This window comes from Coenobita brevimanus, chromosome 55, assembly GCF_032717465.1.
Source record: "Coenobita brevimanus isolate Jiangsu-jjx chromosome 55, ASM3271746v2, whole genome shotgun sequence".
Classification (NCBI taxonomy): Eukaryota; Metazoa; Arthropoda; class Malacostraca; order Decapoda; family Coenobitidae; genus Coenobita; species Coenobita brevimanus.
This window is the reverse complement of record NC_137008.1, coordinates 59,713,763-59,734,348: the sequence shown is the minus strand read 5'-3', so window position 1 is coordinate 59,734,348 and position 20,586 is coordinate 59,713,763. Positions and strand designations below refer to the sequence as shown.

At 44.1% G+C, this 20,586-nt stretch overlaps 1 protein-coding gene across 1 annotated transcript in view; it reads left to right on the top strand.

Moving 5' to 3' along the window:
* Positions 1 to 20,586, top strand: part of LOC145401341 (atrial natriuretic peptide-converting enzyme-like) — a 175,734-nt gene that overhangs the window by 115,018 nt on the left and 40,130 nt on the right. The window contains exons 5-6 of the mRNA XM_080273666.1: positions 11,116 to 11,401; positions 15,336 to 15,589. Coding sequence (XP_080129792.1) covers positions 11,116 to 11,401; positions 15,336 to 15,589 — 540 coding nt within the window. The remainder of the gene's footprint in view (positions 1 to 11,115; positions 11,402 to 15,335; positions 15,590 to 20,586) is intronic.

Below are 20,586 nucleotides of genomic sequence, written 5' to 3'. Positions count from 1 at the left end.
CTTCAGTTACAAGTCCCATGTTGCGTATCTGTATTATTCCTTTTCTCTCTCTCTCTCTCTCTCTCTCTCTCTCTCTCTCTCTCTCTTCTCTGATCAGTAACGCGAATCTATCTTGTTTACACTTCCTTTTGCTTTTTTCGCGTTTCGTCCACTTTTTCCCTCCTTCATTGCACACCCCATACCTCAGCGTCACTCCTCTCCACGTCACGTCTCTCTTCCCCTTTCAGTCTCCCCACCTCCTCCATCATCATCATCATCATCATCACTGCCCCTTTGTTATCAGTGTCCCCCTCATTTCCACCCTCTTCTTTCCATCAGCGCCCACGCCACTCCACAGATTCTTTCTATTTTTTGTTTTTTCTCTGCTGTCATCATTGTCGTCGTCGTCGTCGTTGCCATGTACATCAGTATGTTTATGATTGTGTTGTGATGTACTTTGCCTTTTTCTCTCTTTCTTTCTTTCTTTATTTACTTATTTTTCTTTTTTTAGTTACATGCAATTTTTCTCTCAGTTACTACTGGCTTGTAATTGAAAAGGCCATATTCTCGTAGGTTTAGGAGGCTAACAAGCACCCGAGCACCTGGCCCTTAGCGATTGTTTTGCACGTTACACTTTTTTTGTTTCTCTCTCTCTCTCTCTCTCTCTCTCTCTCTCTATATATATATATATATATATATATATATATATATATATATATATATATATATATATATTATATTTATTTATTTATTTATTTATTTATCTGTCGGTCGATCAGTGTATCTGTATATATATATATATATATTTTTTTTTTTTTTTTTTTTTTTGTGGCAAATGTTACATGAACACATATATAATAGACTTTTCAGTTATTTAGTACGATGGTCTTTTATATTTTTTGCCGTTACCCCAAATGAGTATATTAAGTAACAGAAAGACCTGCTGTAATGAATGGGTTACAGAAGGCTGCTGTATGTACTTTCCGTTCTGAGACTCTCTCCTAAGCTGCGTGTAATCATATGGAGATAGGAAAAAAGAAAAATGCATGGTAGCACTGAAGCACAACATTATGCGCACACACGGGCATAAGGAAGTGGTGACCGGAAACCTCTGGAACCCACAAGAATACGAAGACCTGATGGGCAACAGACCGGAGTAGCATTGCCCCTCTGAAGTTCTGGCAGATGAATAAAATCGTCTGGTGTTTAGCTTGAGTGAATACCAAAACGTGCCTCTAGCAGCGATAGGGGTGCTTGAGATTTTTTTTTTTTTTACCCACTGATTACTTGTCTGTTATTAGCCTTTTTTTTCATTTTTTTTTTATTAGCTCCTCCTCTACTCCGCCTGGTGATTTCTCGTGTCATGGGAGCGGGTCAGTCAGCGTTATCAGTGTTTACCTTGCATCGTTTATTCTTCTTCTACTCCCATTCCCACACTCACTCCCACACCAGCAGAGTTAGCCACCCCAGCAGCACAAAAGATGCCGACATGCGAGTTTCTAGTCGAGCACTATTTATGTACCGCCCATTATAGTAAGTGCTTGCATGAGAGAGAGAGAGAGGGAGGGAGGGAGAGAGAGATTTTAAACGCGGGAGTATTTCTAGAAGCGATCTCTTTCGTCAGTCTCGCACTTAAGATTTACAGAAACGGGGTACTTCACTTCCGTAGACACATAACACAACACAACAAGTGAACACGGCAACACAGTATAATCAAACACAACACAACACTACACAAAACAACACCACACAACACTAAATTACTCTCCCACGCCATACCAAACGAAGGGCATTAACCTAAGGACCATGAAACTCCCTCATCTAGTGCCTTTGTACTTGTTTTAATACCTTCTAATATGATTTTCCTTACCCGAAAAATAATCATCTGGTCTAGACTGAATTAAATGCGTTGTGCGAAAAGATTGATCGATTTTTCCCACCCTTTTACCCACTGAATGATGTTTTGGATTTCCTTCCGACGAATAAAGTCGTCTGGTGTCCTGCCAAATACCAGTATGTAGAGTAGTTGAAATTTTTGTGCTTCATCCACTGACTTCTTGACTTTTTCCCTAGATAAATAAAATCGTTTGATATTAGCCTGATTGAAATACCTAAGTACATCCATGGCAATAAAAAGATTAAGTAAAGGAATAGGGACAAAGACGTGTAAGAGAAATGGAAGAGTTATGTAAAGAAAATTCAAACTGTTGTGTACAGAAAACAAAGGATGTATATAGAAAAAAAAACTAGTGGAATATGTGATGATTGCCTTTTATTCCCTCCTTTGCTCTCCATTTTATTCTTCGATTGTTTTGGTAGACTTTTTTTGTTTTTATCTCTGGGTAAACCTCTGACTGGTATTAATCTTAGTTGTCGTCCCAGGTTTATCTCAGTGAAAACGTGGTGGACTGCAGGTTGAAGCTTCCCCACACCTGCATCTCACGTCTCGCCTTTTAAGGGTTGGAGAGGAAGTTGAAGGTTTAAATGAAAGTAAATTTTAACCCCGCGGTTCGAAAGTCTTACCTTAACTGAATAAAATGATGTAGCGGTTGCAAGAAAGGAATAAATACTATGTCCTTGGATTGATGGAGTAAAGCTGAGTGAGGCTAAACGTTCATGTGGGAGATGAGAGTCGCATGTGGGACATTGATATCAAGAACTTGCATTCCTTTCCCTCCCGTGCTTCCTCCTTCCCTGGCTGCGATTCCTCAGTCCTCTTCTCCCTCTTCCCCTTCTCTCACTGTCTTTCTCTCTCTATCTTTACCCACACACACACTATCCCTGATCGATTTGCGATATCGTGCTCGCCCCCTGTGAGCATCCTCTTACCTGGAGCGAGTGAGTGAGAGTGGATGAGGCGTCACCATGGCCACCAGAGACAACACTCAGTATGCTGGCATGTATGCGATATATATATATATACCAGACTGATTACTCCGAAAGCGAAATGTTATATTGAAGGGAAGCACCAGAACAGATATGAATAAATCATTATGTAATGATGTGTCGAGATAATCTCAACCTCAGGTCCACTGCATAACACTTGAATATGCTGAAGATACAATGTGACTTTGAAACTGCTCGTTTAAGGACGTGATACCAAATGCTTGATTCTGGCCAAATAATTAGCCTGTAGAAAAATGGTATTATTTAAATACATACTTCCATCTAAATATTATTTAGATGATTACTATATGGTATATATAACCTCTTCAGTAAGACGATGTCTTTTTTATCATCTTTCCGTCTGCCACCAGACGATTTTACTCAGCCTATGATAGATTTCTCAGCCTAAAAAATAACGATATGTAGATAAATAGATAGGTGTTGATTGGCTGATCGATACAGGTACTGTGTGTTATACAGATATAATTCTTGTAGCTGCATAAAATTGCATCATATGTTTATAACAGCCATATATTCCTGTATATTAAATAGGATACATGGCTACTTTTTCATGCAGTTGAATAGAAGCAGTCAACATTTACCTTCCCAGAACGCCTTACTTCATTCTAACCACCTCCATACTCGTATGATATAATTTAACTTCGGAGACACCTCAGGCAGTGTAGTGGTTAAGAAAAGAAACTACACTATACTCAGTAAAGGTCGGTTTGCCACGCTCAAGTATAACGGCATCTTAAAATACACATTGAAAATACTCCAGTGCAACTTATTGAATTTGAGCAGTGTGGCGGGGTGGGTGGGTGGTAACGTGTCTCCGGTAACTCAGCCTGTTTATAGCCGGCTGCGGTAATTAAGCCGGCTGTGGTCATTAAGCTGGGGACGTGTAGAGCGGCATTTAGTGGTGCACCCTAAGTCTGCGGCAATTGGGTCATTAAGAACAGATTCTCCCCTCCCCTCCCTATTTACCTGAGGCGACAACCGCTGGGCTCTGCTCCTCTAATTATATGCACATTATTTTTTACTGGTATAATCCCGGGATCCGTGTGTGTGTGTGTGTGTGTGTGTGTGTGTGTGTGTGTGTGTGTGTGTGCGTGCGCTTTCACCAGCTGTCACACACACACACACACACACACATATATATTCTATATATATACCTAGGCTGCTTCTCCCAAGGAAAGGGATATATATATATATATATATATATATATATATATATATATATATAAATTTGTTAATAAATTACGACGTGAGATAAAAAAGTTCTGGTAATAAGCTTACCAATTTGTAACGAGTAGTTATTGATTCGCGCCGTTGCGTAACGTACAACTACAGTCAGGTATTCCATCCCGCCGTGACATTTATAACTTGTAAATATGGCACCGTAGCACACGTTCCCCAAACAAACTATTGATAGAATATGAATGCATCCACACCACCTCCACCACAGCTACACTGCCTACACCACATCCACCCCACCTCCACCACAACCACACTGCGTTCACCACATCTACACCACCTCCACCACAATCCCACTGCCTTCACCACATTCACCTCAACCACACTGGTTTCATCACAACCACGCTACCCTCACCACAACCAGGCTATCTTCACCACCACCACTCTACCTTCACTACAGCCACACTATCTTCACCACAACCACACTACTTTCACCACAATCACGTTACCTTCACCATAACCACACAACCTTCTCTACAACCACACCAGAACCACACTACCTCCACCGCACTGCCTTTGCCACAACCACACTACATCCACCGCAGCTAAATCCATCAAAATCACACCATCTCCACCACAACCACACCACAACCACACTAAATCCACCACAACCATGCCAAAACCCCACTACTACCACCTCAGTCACATCACTTCCACTGCACCCTCCCTCACATCCTCCACCACAGACACACTACCTCTGCCACTCTCAGTCAGCCTACGACATTCGAAAAATCTAACCTAACTTCCCCAATCTAACTTCCTCTTTCCGACCGCACCATATCCACCTAACCAGACCAAACCTAAGATTGTGTTGTCATGAATGTCGTACCACTTCATGACCTCACCATCTGTAGCCCACCCTCATCCTGGCAGTATTACACACAATTAAATAGTGACAAGTAAGGGAATTCTGTGAAAATGATGATGATGATGATGATAGAATAGTCATGCTAACGATGACAGTGATGAAGGTAACGACGATGATGATGAAATAGTTAATGTGTGTTGGTTCCCCTTGTGATATCTCTTAGTTCCCGTGTGTACTTCTCACCAATTACATGGGAATTCACCGGTTGACACCTGAGTAAGTAAGTTCGTCTAACGGCCAGAAATAAACATCTGTGTAGTTAGAGCACTCACTGATTTAAGGAAATTCTGCTGCTGAGCTTATATATATATATATATATATATATATATATATATATACAGTATGTATATATACAGTATATACTGTATGTGTGTGTGTGTGTGTAAGAAAGATTTTAGGCGTAGAATTCAATTCACTCATTTTAATTACAGCTGGGCGATTTTGTAAGACTTAGGATCGGCCTTACGTCCTCGTAATGTCATAATCATCATCACGATTTTTAAAAATCCACCTAAGGATGGAGTGAGGCAGAATTTTAAAACAGGCAAAGAGAAAGTATGAAAAGGGGAGAACTGTTAACAGTATACCCGGTGAAGTGGGCCACAGGATAATAAACACAGCATTCTATCCCTTGGAATCCTGGCTCCACCTCACAGGCCTGACCATCTGCATATTTTATTTTAGCATTTCTCTTTATACATATAGATATAAAAGAAGTCATTTTTGGTGTGTGAGAGCGTCTGAAAAAAATGTGTGTGGAAATGTGGCGTGGTGGGAAGGAGCTAAACCAGGAAGGCCAGGGGCTGAGCCTGAAGCTTTCACAGGCGCCCTGGCCACCTGACGTCACCAGCTTTGTGTCTTAGAACCCCCTCGACACCCCGCGAACCCCCCCCACACCCCGCGAACCCCCTCCACACCCTGCTAACCCCCTCCACATCCCTAAACCCCCTCCACACCCCGCGAACCCCCTCCACACCCCACAAACCCATTCCACACCCTGTACATCCCTTCTTCACCCCTTCCACATCCTTTACACCCCTTCTTCACTCCTCTCACAAACCTGTGCACATCCCTTCCCCTCTTGCACCTCCCCCCCCCACACACACACACATTTTTGCCAAACCCCCCCCCCCTCGAAACACCCCAGCTTCCCCTCCTTCCCCTCTCGCCCCACTTCTGTTTCTTCCCTCCCGACCGCCCTCCCTACCCTCTCCCTTCCCTTTTCTCTCCTCCCCTCCCCTCTCCTCCTTTTTATCCTTTTCTCATCTTCACTGTCCTTCCTCAGTTTTCTCTTTACCCACTCCATTTACTCTGTTTCCCTTCTCCCCAACAGTTTTCCCCTTTCCGTCCTATGGTTCCCGTCTTCTTTCTGCAGTCTTCCAACTCCCCATCCCCTCTCCTTTCTCTCCCCCCTTCCCCTCTACTTTTCACCCCCTCCACCATCCCTGCCCCCTCCCTCGTTCCTCTTCCCCCAACCCCTCATCTCCTCGTTCTACTACCTCTTATTCAAATTTCCTCATCAGGTTTCCCTTCCCGTTCTTCCTCTCTTTCCCTTCTGTTCCTTTCCCTTCTGACCCTTCATCTCCTCTTCCCTGCCTTTAGCTTTCTGTCCCCTTCCTTCCCCCCTCAGCTGCCCCCTACCCCTTTCCCGGACTTAGCTGCCTTCCCAGCCCCTACCTCTCTTACACTATTTTCATGCACACCTCACTTCCTTATTCTCTTACACGCTTTCATATTTCGACACAGTCTCTCTCTCTCTCTCTCTCTCTCTCTCTCTCTCTCTCTCTCTCTCTCTCTCTCTCTCTTATTTAGGCCCTTGTTTATATTTCCTTCTACCTGTATGTCTGTTTATCTGTCTCTGTGGATATCTTTTAGTCGCATCGCACGCACACACATACTTCAGACACATTACCTTCCTTTTCTTACCATCACTATCTTATCACCATCACCATCACATAATCAAACGCAAGCCTTTCGTCGCCACTTCTGTCATCACTGGATTTATCACTACCCTTCGTCTATCATTACATTATTTGTCATTTGAACTATCACAATTTAATTGCTGACAAGCATCTCAGCATATCAGTCTGTCACTGACTGATGCAAGTTAGGGAACGAGTTGCAAGTAAGTAAGGACCGAGTTGTACATTAGCTTTATCAGTTTTGATCCCACTTTAACCAAACTTGGTTGGAGGGTTAAGAGACAGCCAGGGGGTTGACCTGCTGTTTCTTTAGAACAGTAGGTCAGAGGTCATGGTCACTTGGCAGGGTCAACTTAAATAGCTTTGATAGGACTTAGTCCAAACTTTGTTGACGGGTTGATGGTAAAGCAAGAAGGAAGGGTGTAGAGTATGAGAAAAATAAATAATAAATGTCTCAGGACAAGGTCGGAGTTTGCCGTGTGTGTCGTGTGTGTGTGTGAACAAGCTAACTAAAACGGTTTTAATCTGATTTGGGCCAAACTTGGCGAAAAGATCCACCAGTCACCGCCTCCCCCACCGATCACCACCACTTCCTCCTCCAGTCACCACCAGTTCCTCCATCAGTTGCCACCAGTTTTTCCACCAGTCACCATCACTTCCTCCACCAGTCACCACCACTGCCTCCAGTAATTACCACCATTCCTCCACAAATCACCACCACGTCCTGCAATCGTCATCACTTCCTCCACCAGTCACCATCACTTCGTCCTCCGATCACCACAACTTCCTCCATCTGTCACCACCACTTCCCCCACCAGTCACCACTTTTCTCCACCAGTCACTGCCTCCTCCACCAATCACCAACAACAAAAAGCAATGAAGCGACGTAGAGAGAAGTGAGTGTGGATCTGGTGTGAGTGGAGTTTCGTGTCTCTCTCTCGGCTTACTGTTCTCTCTCTCTCTCTCTCTCTCTCTCTCTCTCTCTCTCTCTCTCTCACACACACACACACACACACACACACACACACACACAGTTTCTCACACCACATTACCATCACCATAGTAACATCACACCACCACTACCACACGCCACATCACCACACTGCCATATCACAGTCATACCGCCATACCACCACAAACACACCACACCACCACAGCAGCAGCATTCTACCACAGCACCATACAGCATCATCAATCAGCCACAGAACCACCTCACAGTCACCCCACCGCACCACTACAGACACCCTACCACACAAATGCATCACACCATCATACAAAGATCAACACCATATCACCATCACACCACCAGCACTGCACCGCAATAGCCACACCATACCTTGACATAGCATCACCCCACCACACCACCCACTTACAATCACACCATCATACCACCACAAACATACCGTTACTACACCACGTCACCACTACTACACCAGCACAATAGCGTCACTCCAGTATACTACAACACCACCATCTCACACCATATTTCCGGCACAGCACCACAGCGTCACCAGCATCACCGTATCGCATCAGCACCACCATTCCACCACACTTCCATATTGTAGTTACACCACAACACCACCAAGCAGAAACAACACACCAGCATACCACCACGCTTTCATGTCAGTCACACCACCATACCACTACGCTTCCTTGTCAGTTACACCCCCCACATTACCCTATCACATTCACACCACCACACAGTGCTATCAATCACACCACTATACCACTACCACAGCATCTCTCACAGTACCATATCACACCATCACCCAACCACACCACCATACCACCACCACAGCATTTCTCTAACGGCACCGCATCACACCATCACCCAGCCACTTCACCATACACCATCACAGCATCTCTCTAACAGCACCATACCACAGCATCACCCAACCACACCATCATTCCACCACCATAGCATCCCAAATAGCACCATGTCAGTGCATCACCCAACCATATCACCATAGAACAGTCACACCACACCACCACCGGCACAACAAATCATCACCTCACCATAACACTACCCCACCTATGTAGTCATAACACACACACACACACACCACCACCACCACACCACCACCACCAAAGCACCACACAGCGTCACCATAACCCGTCCAAAGTGATCCATGAGTACAATATCTTTCAAACTTTTCCCATTCTTCTCAGATTTACCCAGAATTATTTACGAGGGTGCTACTGGGGTGGGAAGTGGAGGAAGTGTAGGTGGGAATGGGTGGGGTGGAGTGCTGTAGGGAGGGTGTTGGCGCTCTCTCTCTCTCTCTCTCTCTCTCTCTCTCTCTCTCTCTCTCTCATTACATTTACACTACTAAACGTTTGACTTTTAAGATTTCCCTCTGCCAACTACACTATAGTCTATTTGACTGACCTGTGCACCTGAGGTGTATGGGGCAAGTAGGGCGTGTTTGATTCGCGGCTGCTGATTGGCCGCCGATGATGACATGTATTGTGGTGTAACATGCGGACGTAGGTGTACACCGTGGGTGGATGCAGTGCAACATGCGGACGTGGGTGTACGCCATGGGTGGTTTTATAAAATTTTATAATCAGTTTCAATTTTCTTTTATAACAGTAAACTTTTGAAGCTAATTTTAACCTCTTTAGTCTGGGAAATTATTCCATAATTAAACTGGCCGCTTATACTGCTAACAGTTAAAAAAATATAAATATATTTGTGGTAAAAATAAGAAGAGCTGTAGATTTACATCATCGGCGGCCAGTCAGCAGCCGCGAATCAAACACACCCAACTCGCCCCATAGCCTACTGTACATCTCAGCTGCACAGGTCAGTCTAATAGGGTATGGAATCACCAGTGGTGACCAAAATACAACGTTTACAACGAATCCACCACCTCCTCCTCCTCCTCCTCCTCCTCCTCCTCCTCCTCCTCCTCCTCCTCCTCGTCTTCTTCTTACTCACCCTTTTGAAAACTAAGAATTTCGTGTAACTTAGTAAACTTGCTAGGCATTGGCGTACTACAAATAGATATATGGTGCTGTGGTCCATATCCTCTAAATCAAGGAACACCTCTAGTTTCTCTGTGGAAGTAACTTTGGCTGTGCATCAATTGTGTTAATAAATAAGAACTGTGCATGTGCAAAACCGGCTGCTTTAGTTGTGTCTTTGAAAGCTTTACCCCTGTTACACGATAATGCTTTTTTAAATTTTATTGTAGCTACTACTAGACTGTTTTTTTCAGGTTAGGAGAGCTTCCTAATAATGAAGAGGAGTTGCCTGTATGTAACTCCTCAAGCTGCACCAGACTCTCCAAAACCGCATATGGCATAGAGATTAAACATTGCCGGTGAAAGAGCACACCCCAGCATGCTATGTGTTGCGACCCCCAACCCACATTGACACCTGCGCATGTACGCGAGTAATCCCTTAGCTTTTTTAATAGCCCTGGAAGCAATAAATGCAGAAGCTTTTATATGCTGATGACCTGAATGGCGCATGCACACAACCAACCCTCTTGTCGCTTGAGGAAGAAAGCTCATCTTATGTAAACTGCGGCCAGTAAATCCTTTACAGTCTCGACACTGTCTAGGGTAAAATATAGTCAGCCTTTTGAGCTACAAGAATACTACCTCACGTCACGCCTAAGAAATCTGAAATTTTTCCAAAGAAATTAGTAAGTACAGAAGAGTATTATAGCCTTTGACCTTCTCTCCAGTCCTGCTCAAAGAACAAGTATGAAGCGCGTAAAGGGTGAGAGGTGCGAGAGGCGGGAAGAACGAGAGTTTAGAATGTAAGGAGTGCAGGAGACAGTACAGGCAGCAAGGAAATATAAGAAGGTGCGAGGGAAAGGAGAGTAGGAAGGCGGGGAAGGGGCGAAGAGAAGGAAAGTGGAAGGGAAGGAAGCAGGGAATGTTAATCAGTCTGCATGTGTAGCAAATCCTCAGCCAGTCCAAGACCCTTTTTTCACCTTAGCACCACTGGATATTTTTGATAAATCAGAATAATTTTTAAAGCTTAGATTTTAATCCTTTCGCTAACAGGGCCGATTTCAGATTTTTTTTACATACTGTGTAAAGCTTCATTGTCTAACCCATCTGACTGGAAGCCCTGGCAGCAAAGGGTTAAGCTGTAGATAACCCCTGTGTGTGTCTAATTTTGTGTTTATTCCCTTACAACCAACCCCGTCACCTGACCCACCCGCCCGCCTACCCTTGGACCTTCAGAACGCAAGCGGTCCCCAGACATCATGCCGCCTCACCCCACAGACGAGCTGGCGCGCATGGAGCCGGCTCACCTCTCCAACGGGGTCTTCCACGACCACAACCCCCACTCCCCCAGGAATCGCCCTTCCACGTCCGCACCCACGCCGCCCACCACCCCCGCCCCCCGCAGATGCCAGGCCTTGGATGTGAGTCTGTGCAGCGGCCTCCACCACAACGTGACCACCTACCCCAACCTGCTGGGCCACAACGACGCCAGAGAAGTCGAGAAGGACATCATCTCCGTCAGGTGAGAGAGCACCATTCTCAGTCACGAATTTTGGTGTCTTCTGAGAGAATATTACATTATATATTGATTGATAGTGTTAGTTGAAAGGAAGCTAAAACATTTTCGTCGTCATCGTCGTCGTCGTTGTTGTTGTTTTTGTTGTTGTTGTTGCCCCAGACTCATTTGGACTTGAAACCAGTGGACTTCTAGAAACTGACCATTTCAGCCGGATGGTCCCAGAGATCTTTTGTTGAAGTTATGCTGAAGGACTGTCTTTGTTGTGAGAGTGAAGTACGTGAGGTGAGTGTGCTGTGGTGTGAAGGGCTCCATTACAGTGAGGGTTTAGTGGAGTGTTCGCGATTTGTATTGTGAGCTTGATAGTTCCACTTTTGTGTATTTTCTGTCTGTTTCTGGATTCTGCCTCACTCCATCTTTTACATGGAGAGTAGGGTTATGGTGATGACGATGATGATAGTGGTGGTAGTGGTGGTGCTGGAAGTGGTGGTCCTGGCAAGAAAGAAGCCAGAAAGCTGTTTCTGTCAAAACAACAACAACAACAGCAATAATAATAATAATAATAATAATAATGTTTTTGGCGTATCAGATAGAGCAAAGATTCCTGGAGCTTGAATGATAGGTGAATGGAAGCGTTTATTGGGCAAACTTGAGCTGTCTGGACGTTGCTATTCTTTACCCTGCCCTAGGATGGGAAAGGAAGACCAGATAATGATGAATGATAATAATAATAATAGTACCGCAGTAACAATAATAATAATAATAATAATAATAATAAAAGTTCTACCCCCTGTGATATTGGTACCTGATGAGATATGCTGTATATATATATATATATATATATATATATATATATATATATATATATATATATATATATATTTATATGCAGTATATACTGTACTGTATATATAATTATAAAGCTTTCCATCCAGTTCGATGGAAAGCTTTCGGTAAACATAGAGACTTCATGAAAAGTAGTTTGCTATTATGTATGAAACGAAAAGTATAGAACAGATTAATAATCCATGTTATGACATACGGTTACGAGACCTGGAAAAAGACAAAATTAATGGAAAACAAACTTGTAGTGGCTGCTGCTGCTGCTGCTGCTGCTGATGGTGATGATATAATTTTAAAGAAGTCCTGTGGCAAGAATATTTAGCCCCTTTTAAGTGACGTCACTTTTATTTATTCTTGTCACCACCGGACGAATAATTCAACTCTGGGGTGATCTCTTATTGAGAGAGGCTATAAATAGTCACAGCCAGTCAGGAGGCATAGCACGCTTTGACGTTGGGAGTCCGAGCATGTAAAAACAAAATAAAAAAAAGATAAAGTTTACCAAATGGCATCGTTCTAAATTCATCATATATTTTTGTTTTGTATTGAACGCTTTCTTTTGCAAAAATGTCGCACTTTTGAACATCATCATCTGGTGTTATTATGAATTCAATGTCCCCGTTCACCAGCAGCGAAAGGATTAAGATAAGAACTCAAGAAAGGTACAGGTTTATAATATGTGCTGTATGGGATTTTTTTTTTTTTTATATATATAAAGTCAGAGCACAGTAACTTCACAGCTTACCATTAAATACACATACAGTTTGTAGTTTTTCGTTAAAATATGAAATATATGAAAAGTACATTTTGCCATTGTTTTCAGCTTAGAATCAATATAGAAATACCGTTTAAAACTTTTTTTTATTTTGTGTTTAGAATAAAAACGTTGTCTAAATGCATGTATTAAATACACCTTTTTTATATATAAAGTAATGAATAAAAAACATTACGAAGCGGAATGAATAATGTACGAGTATTAGCAACTGCAGTAGCCTCTTTCGTATTGGATGCAATCAAGATATATATATATATAATATCCATAATGTAATGGTATGTAATACATTCTGATTTTAACACCCCTGTGTCAGTTGCATTACAACATTACTTTTGAATTATTGTTGAAAAGACGCCATTTTTGGAGAGTGCTGTCAGACAGAGCGACCGTCCCCCCTGCTTCCCCCAGCCCCAGCCCAGCTACGCCATTTTGCCCAGGCTTTGAAAAAGTAATTGCGGGCTGTTAATTTTAAGTAAGGGGAAAGTAAATTTGTCATGAGTGGTCCAATTGAATACTGTTATGTAATAGTGGAAGAAATATCGTAAATGGACCTGAAGCCCCCGTGTCGAGCTGAACGATATCTGTGAGCTAGTAGCAGTAAGAGTTGTAGTATTAATCATGAAAAGTAAATAAATATATAATAATGAAACCGCTTTCTACAGCACGTTGAACATAGAATCATGACCGAAAACACCACCTCCATATTAGAAATAGCCATTTTTACAAAGTTGCATGATGTTAAATGTAATTCTTCCAAGGGCTTTTTCAGCTTTATTTCTTTTGAATAATAATAATTATAAAAAATAAAAAAAATGGGATGCATTGCAAAGCTCGTACAACTCTACGCTCACAACTCACCATGTCTCACCCCCATGTCTAGAGGTGCGTGAGTTGGGTGGGGTATGAGATCGACCGCAGGTCACGGAAGGAAAGTGATAGCTAAGTGACAGTCAGGAAGGAGTGTCTATAGCGAGAGCAATGCCTTTTGAAAGTTGAAGCGTTATGTCGAGACTGTATATACCATTGATATGAACCAGCAGGATGTGAACATATGCAAGCATAGTAAAGGCTATAATTCCAGCAGCATCCTCTTTATATACCCTCCACGGCAGGATTCTAACACAGACTTAAGGCACTGCAAATCGGGAGACGAACGAGATATCCTTTAAGCCACAATTACTCCATTATGGACCCCGTACTTTAACGCTGTGACTCTTATGGCTTCTTCTCAGCTGAATAAAATCCCTTCTTTTACTGAAATAGGACAGTAGAATTGTCCCGATCAAGAAGGTGTATGTGACTCAAGTGTCAGCTGAATGAAATCGTCTGCCGTTATCTGGAACAGAATACTAGAGTAGCCCTGTCCGAGAGTGAGTTAATGATGACAATAACACTTCGGTTCCTGCGACTCAATATCTGCTTAATAAAATCGCCTGGCATTGTAATACTAGAGCTGTTCCGACTGTGAGAGGGCAAACCTGTTACCTGGTTCCCTTTCCGGACTTGTAAATCGAAGTCCCATCTTCAGCTTCCTCTGGTTTCCCCGTATGTACCTTATTTTGTGTTGCTGATATTGATGTATGATGCAGGGTACTGATTGTTGGCATGTTCAGGGAGTTGGTAGACTGATTGTTGGTGTGTTGCAGGAGGTGACAGACTGATTGTTGGTGTGTTGCAGGAGGTTTTAGTCTAACTGGTGTGTTGCAGGAGGTGACAGAACTCATGTATACTTATACAGCTGTGAGTGTTGATTTATATTGCTAATGTTGACGTATGTTGCATGGACAGTATTGTGTGGAGGTGCTGGACTCTAGTCATGTCACAAAGATCATATTTCTTTGTGCTGTTTCTGCTAGTGAGTTTGTACTGGCTTGTTGGCATTTCAAGCTTTATGGAAGGAACAGTTGTGGTGTCGTCAGCTGTTAGCCAAGTCAGTGAAGTGACGAAACGATTCCAAGCCGACAAGGTGGACAGTACTTCAGTGTCTGAGAGCAGTAAGGACGTAAGAGGTCGAGCTCTTGCGTAGCTTGTCGAGAGGGTGCACCTCTTTTCTTTTAAGTTCCTCCCTCCCATCCACCACACAGAAAGTGAGAGGCCATAGACTTTAGGTCAGGACTTCAGGAAGAAGGCGCGGCTTTAGAGACAAGTAGCCTGACGGCGGGTACTGTGTTGATGTCTGTTGCAAATACTAACTTATATTTCAAGGGGTGGTAGACTGTGTGTTAGTAAGAAATGATAAACTCTGAGTGCTGATATATGTTGCTGATGTTAACATGCATTTCTAATGTCGGTGCATATTGTTAGTGCTAACTTATATTTTAGAGAGGTGATAGACTCTGAGTGCCACCCGCTGGCTCAAGAGTTCCTGTGTGAGCTGCTGCAACCCGACTGCCGCCGAGCCCAGACCATGTCCCCGAGTGGACTGTTCGAGGACAAGCTGGTCAGCCCGTGCCGTGACTTCTGCAAGGAGGTGATGAATGCATGTGGTCGCCGCCTCCCTCAGCGCCTACGCTTGGCCATCGAGTGCAACTCTTACCCAAACTTCGACGCCGGACATCAGTGCACCGCAAAACCAGGTGAGCTGACAAGTATGAGTATGTGGTTTTTGCAGTCGTCTCAGGACATGTTCATACATCCTGCATATGCAGCAGTGCATATATATCAAAATGTAGTACTGTATCACAATAACATAGCCATCCCTCAATCAAATCCCTATTGCTCAACCAGAAGCGTAATGATCCTGAGCTGAGCTATTTAATCTGGGTGTTTAAGGAGGGGGTGACCAGTCGCATTATGGTCCATATGGGCCACTTCCGGTTGGAGCGCCTAGTCCTGCTAAACCACATATCGAACTGTATCACTGCATTTAACAATACAGACCTTTCACTCAACACTCACTCGGCACCATAGCCAGTCAAATAGTGCAATGATACCACATGAGGAAAGAGGTATGGCAGGGGGTAATAGTATTCACTTGGTGACGACTGTATATTACGATGATCTTTTACACGTTTCTCGTTTTCTTTCTACACCAGTGCACCACCACACCAAGTGAACGGGCAAGTAAGGGGAAGGTAAAGTTATCCCGTAGGAGACAAGAGACCATTCGCAAGGGCATAAAATCGTTTGGAGGTTGCTAAAATAAAATGGTTAAGATTTCTGTTGCATAGGGGATTGCTGTGGATTTTTTTTTTTTTTTTAATCCGTATATGATGGAATGTCACTTCTGAGCTGTATAAAATCATGTTCACCGGTGACTCAGCACTGAAACAAGCGTTGTCGTAGACCCCGTGGCCTGCGTCACGCCACGAAACTGTTAAGAGGTGGAGAGAATAAAGAAATGGGGATGATGAGCAATGGAATGGGTGGGATGGGCAGGAAATTTTGAGGGAGAGAGGGAGATGGATAGTGAAGGGAGCAGGAAGACGATATGTAGTGTTGAGAGGAGAGGGAAGATGTTGGGGAAGGGGAAAGAAAAAGAGGTAGAGGGAAAAGGAAGGGGAGAAGTAGCAAGGGTTGAACAGGAAAGAAGAGGAGAGGAAGAGGAGAATAAGAAGGAGGAGGCGGAGGAGGGAAGATGTGGAGGAGAGGTAGGAGAGGAGAGGAGGGGAGGAGGGGGAGGAAGGAAGGGGGAACGGGGTTCCTTGCTTGTGCTTGAGGTGCCTGGGATAATAGATGGCCTTCGGGACGCGAGGGAGATGAAATGACGTGCGTGTGTTTGTGTACGTGTGTGTGTTTGTGTGTGTGTGTGGGGGGTGTTTATTTGTGTGCGTGTGTGTATGTATGTATGTGTATGTGTCCAGTGTGTGCATGCATGTACTGTATGTGTATGCATGTGTTTGTGTGAGTAGCTATGGCACTGTAAGTATTATGGTGAAAGTGATTGTGTGTGTGTGTGTGTGTGTATGTGAGACTGAGTATATTCGTGAGTGTGCGAGAGTGATTATGTGCGTGAGTGATGGTGGGGATGCATGACTGCTTCCATGACTGATGAGGTGTGTACGTGAATGATCGTACGTGAGGAATTGTTGGTGTGCGTGACTAATTACGTGCATAAGCAACTGATTACATGGGTGCTTGATGACAGATTGCGTGCATTAGTCTTCTGTGCTTGCGTGCGTACTCGAGAAATTGCGTGTGTGCTTGCTTAATTGCGCGAGTGGATACGTGCGTGAGAAATTGTTGGCATAAGTGGGTGACGTGTGTGTGTGTGCGTGTGTGTGCGAGTGGCCACCTGACCCTGAGTTGCTGATGGACTGAGTGTTTCTGGGTAGCCGGCACTTTGATGAGACAGACAGACGGACAGACAGACAGGGAGTTGCTAAATCTTCCTCGTTTCTCTCCCTGCTTCACATGACGGACAGACAAATATACAGACACACTTCTACAGATTCTTCCCAAGTTTTCTTCTCCTCACCACTTTCTTCCTCCACCCCAATCCTCTCCTTGTGCTCACTTCTCTCCCCATGTTCTTCTCCCCTACCCCTTCTCCCTTTACCTCCCCCTCTGCCCATCCCTTTCCTCCTTACCTCCCCGTCTCCCCATCCCTTTCCTCCTTACCTCCGCTTCTCCCCACCCGTCCTCTTTACCTCCCCTCATCTACCTCTTCCTCTCTTCTCGGCAACTCTCTCTCCCCCTTCCTCCTCCCCGCCCTATATCAACAGACCACCATCTTCTCTTAACTTAGGTAGAACAGCTCTCACGTCCCTCTCTGCTTGTCTGTCTGTCCTCCCCACCGTCTGCTCTCCCCACCCATCACATCTCTCTTCCCCTTTACTGCCCCTCCCCTCCCCTCATTTTTTTTCCTGTTCTCTTCCGCGCTGCCCATCTACTCTCCGTTCATTCACACACACACACACACACACACACACACACACACACACATGTACGCTTATTTTATTTATTTGTGTGTGTGTGTGTGTGTGTGTGTGTGTGTGTGTGTGTGTGTGTGTGTGTGTGTGTGTGTGTGTCCCAGAACTTCTCAATTTCCAGCTCTGACTTTCATTCTTTGCACACTAAACTGCAAGAGACGAGCACTTCTTAAGGTTTATTTGAGCCTGATGAATAGTGTTGATGATGACGATGATGATAGTCATGGTGATGGTGTTGCAGTTGATTGGTGATGGCAGTGATGTTGGTGTTGGTTGGTGAGGTTGATGAGTGATGATGTTGGTTGATGATGGTGGTGATAGTGATGGTGATGACTGTGGTGGTGTTTGTTGGTGAGGGCGATGAGTGATGGTGATGGTTTGGATGATGACGGTGATGAGAGTGATGGTGATGGTGGTGGTGGTGATAAGGTGCTGGCATACTAGGCACAAAGCGGCTAACATGTTCGCCGTTTAGCGAGCCGTTAACCAAAATGACCAACAGTGAGCAAGATTTTTCTTACTAGGAGAAATGGATAACAATTTTGGCTGGTGGTATGTTGCTGCGATAAGTATTTTGGTGGGTTTGATAAAAATTTTGTAATTGTGAATAAAAATGTTGTTAGATTACATGGCAATGATAGTTTAAAATATTGTTAAAAATAAAGTTTAATTTTGTGCTCCGTAATCACATCGATTTTTTCTGTATTATAAAATAATTATTCGGACCCGCCAATGACCCAGTCGCGGACATCATTTGTAAACATACTTCATCATGGTTTCTTTATTATCTTCTGAACGTAATAAATTCATTATTCGGACGGTAGAGGCTCATCACCAACTTGCAAAACTTCATGATAATTTATTAAAGCTTCTTTCCGTGCATGGTCCATGACAAACTCCGTCTGCCTTTGTTGTTGTTAGGCAGCACACGAGATAACACGCCATCCGCAAGTGGGACGATCACTTCGCTTTGCTAACCGTTCCAGGTACCGGCAGCAAAAACTCCTAACGCATTGGTCAGTACTACCTAGTGTGGCTCCACATTTAGTTGGTGAGGGTGATGGGAGTGATGATGTTGATTGGTGATGGTGACAGTAGTGATGATGGTAGCTGAGATGGTATTGACGTTGGTTGTTGAGGGTGGTGATGGTGAAGATGATGAAGGCGACAGCTTTGGTTGGTGATGATGATAAGATGGTGAGGATGATAGTGTGATCGTGCTAGTTGTTGATGATGTTGAAATGTGGTGGTGGCAGGATGGTGGTGAGTTGTGCAGTAAGGTGGTACGATTATTAATCTGTTAAGGTGGACATTGTTTGAGTGGCGGCATTGGCAGTGGATTTCTCTTGGAGGGAGGATATGAGGAGAGATAGAAAGAAAAATGGGATGGATGGAAAGGGGTGGGCGAGACGGGCTGGGGTGACGGTGGATGGTGAGGCAGGGTGGCGTCAGTACGCCCAGTGAAGATGGTTTCTGTAGGATCGCAGGTCTGACCGTCACGATAATTTAAGTCAGAGCTTTCTCGAAGCAGAGAAAGTGAACTGAAGGAGTGAGCACGCGCCTTGCCTATATACCTTTTTGTCTCATGATGCGGGGGAAAAAAAAATCTTAAATAGTTATAAGAAGATCGGCGTTTCAGGGAATTGTTGAATGAATTGGGACCGAATGTAAACTAAAATTACATATATAAGAACTTCAGCGCAGTGTATATGAAGTGGATGATATAAGAAGGTGTGAGCGATGAATGATGTAAGAATGTTCACGTAATATGAACGAGTGAATGATAAAAAGAATACCAACGTAATGTATATGGAGCAGATGATATGCGACCAGTTAGTATACAGAGAGTGAAGGAAATAAGAAAGAAATGCAATAGAGTGCAGCGTGTATCTGGACCCACTTCTCATCTTGCACCCGATGCTGCCCCCCCTTCGTCTTGCAAGCACCTCCTGGCCGGGTTACTGTGCGCTGAAGAGCCGAGTTACTGCCTGTGAGGACCATTACCGCCGGGTTACTGCACACGGCCCGCCCATCACTCCTCCTGCCTCGCCTCGTATCATTTCACCTCGTTTCAACCTTGTTTTACCTCACTTCACATCTCGCTTCCTATTTCATGTTACAGTTTCACGTCACTTGGTCTGACCTTACCTCTTTACACCTTATTAACATCACCACACATCCCATCAAATCCTTTCGCCTAACCCAACCTCTCCTCACCTCATGGAGACACAGGTGGTCGAGTGTATAACGTATTTGTCTGTCATCCACCCAGACTTGTATCCAGTTCCAGCCTGGATCGGACATTTCAGTGACTTCAGTAATTTTGTTCCCCATGTTTGCACAATATCTGTGACGTGTAGACCGTCTCACTCACAGTCACCGCCAGTCCAACAGAACAGGTATCCACATGTACCGTCGCATCCCATGCTTCAAAACCATCCACGCCATTACCCGTGCACTGGGTAGGATTCGGTTACTTTTCTATTAACACAAAGACCCGTCCCTCATTCCTACAGATCATCTCCTCCTCAGAACCGGTAAGACAGGGCTTGAACGTAATGTGTTGATCTGTCTTCCCATGTCACGGAAGCCGTCCTTTCCTGTACATTTTTATACTTCTCTCCACTCCTCTTATCACATTATTCCACCTCACTTCTCGTCACATCTCTCATATACTAGTCACACAGTACATACGCTTCACA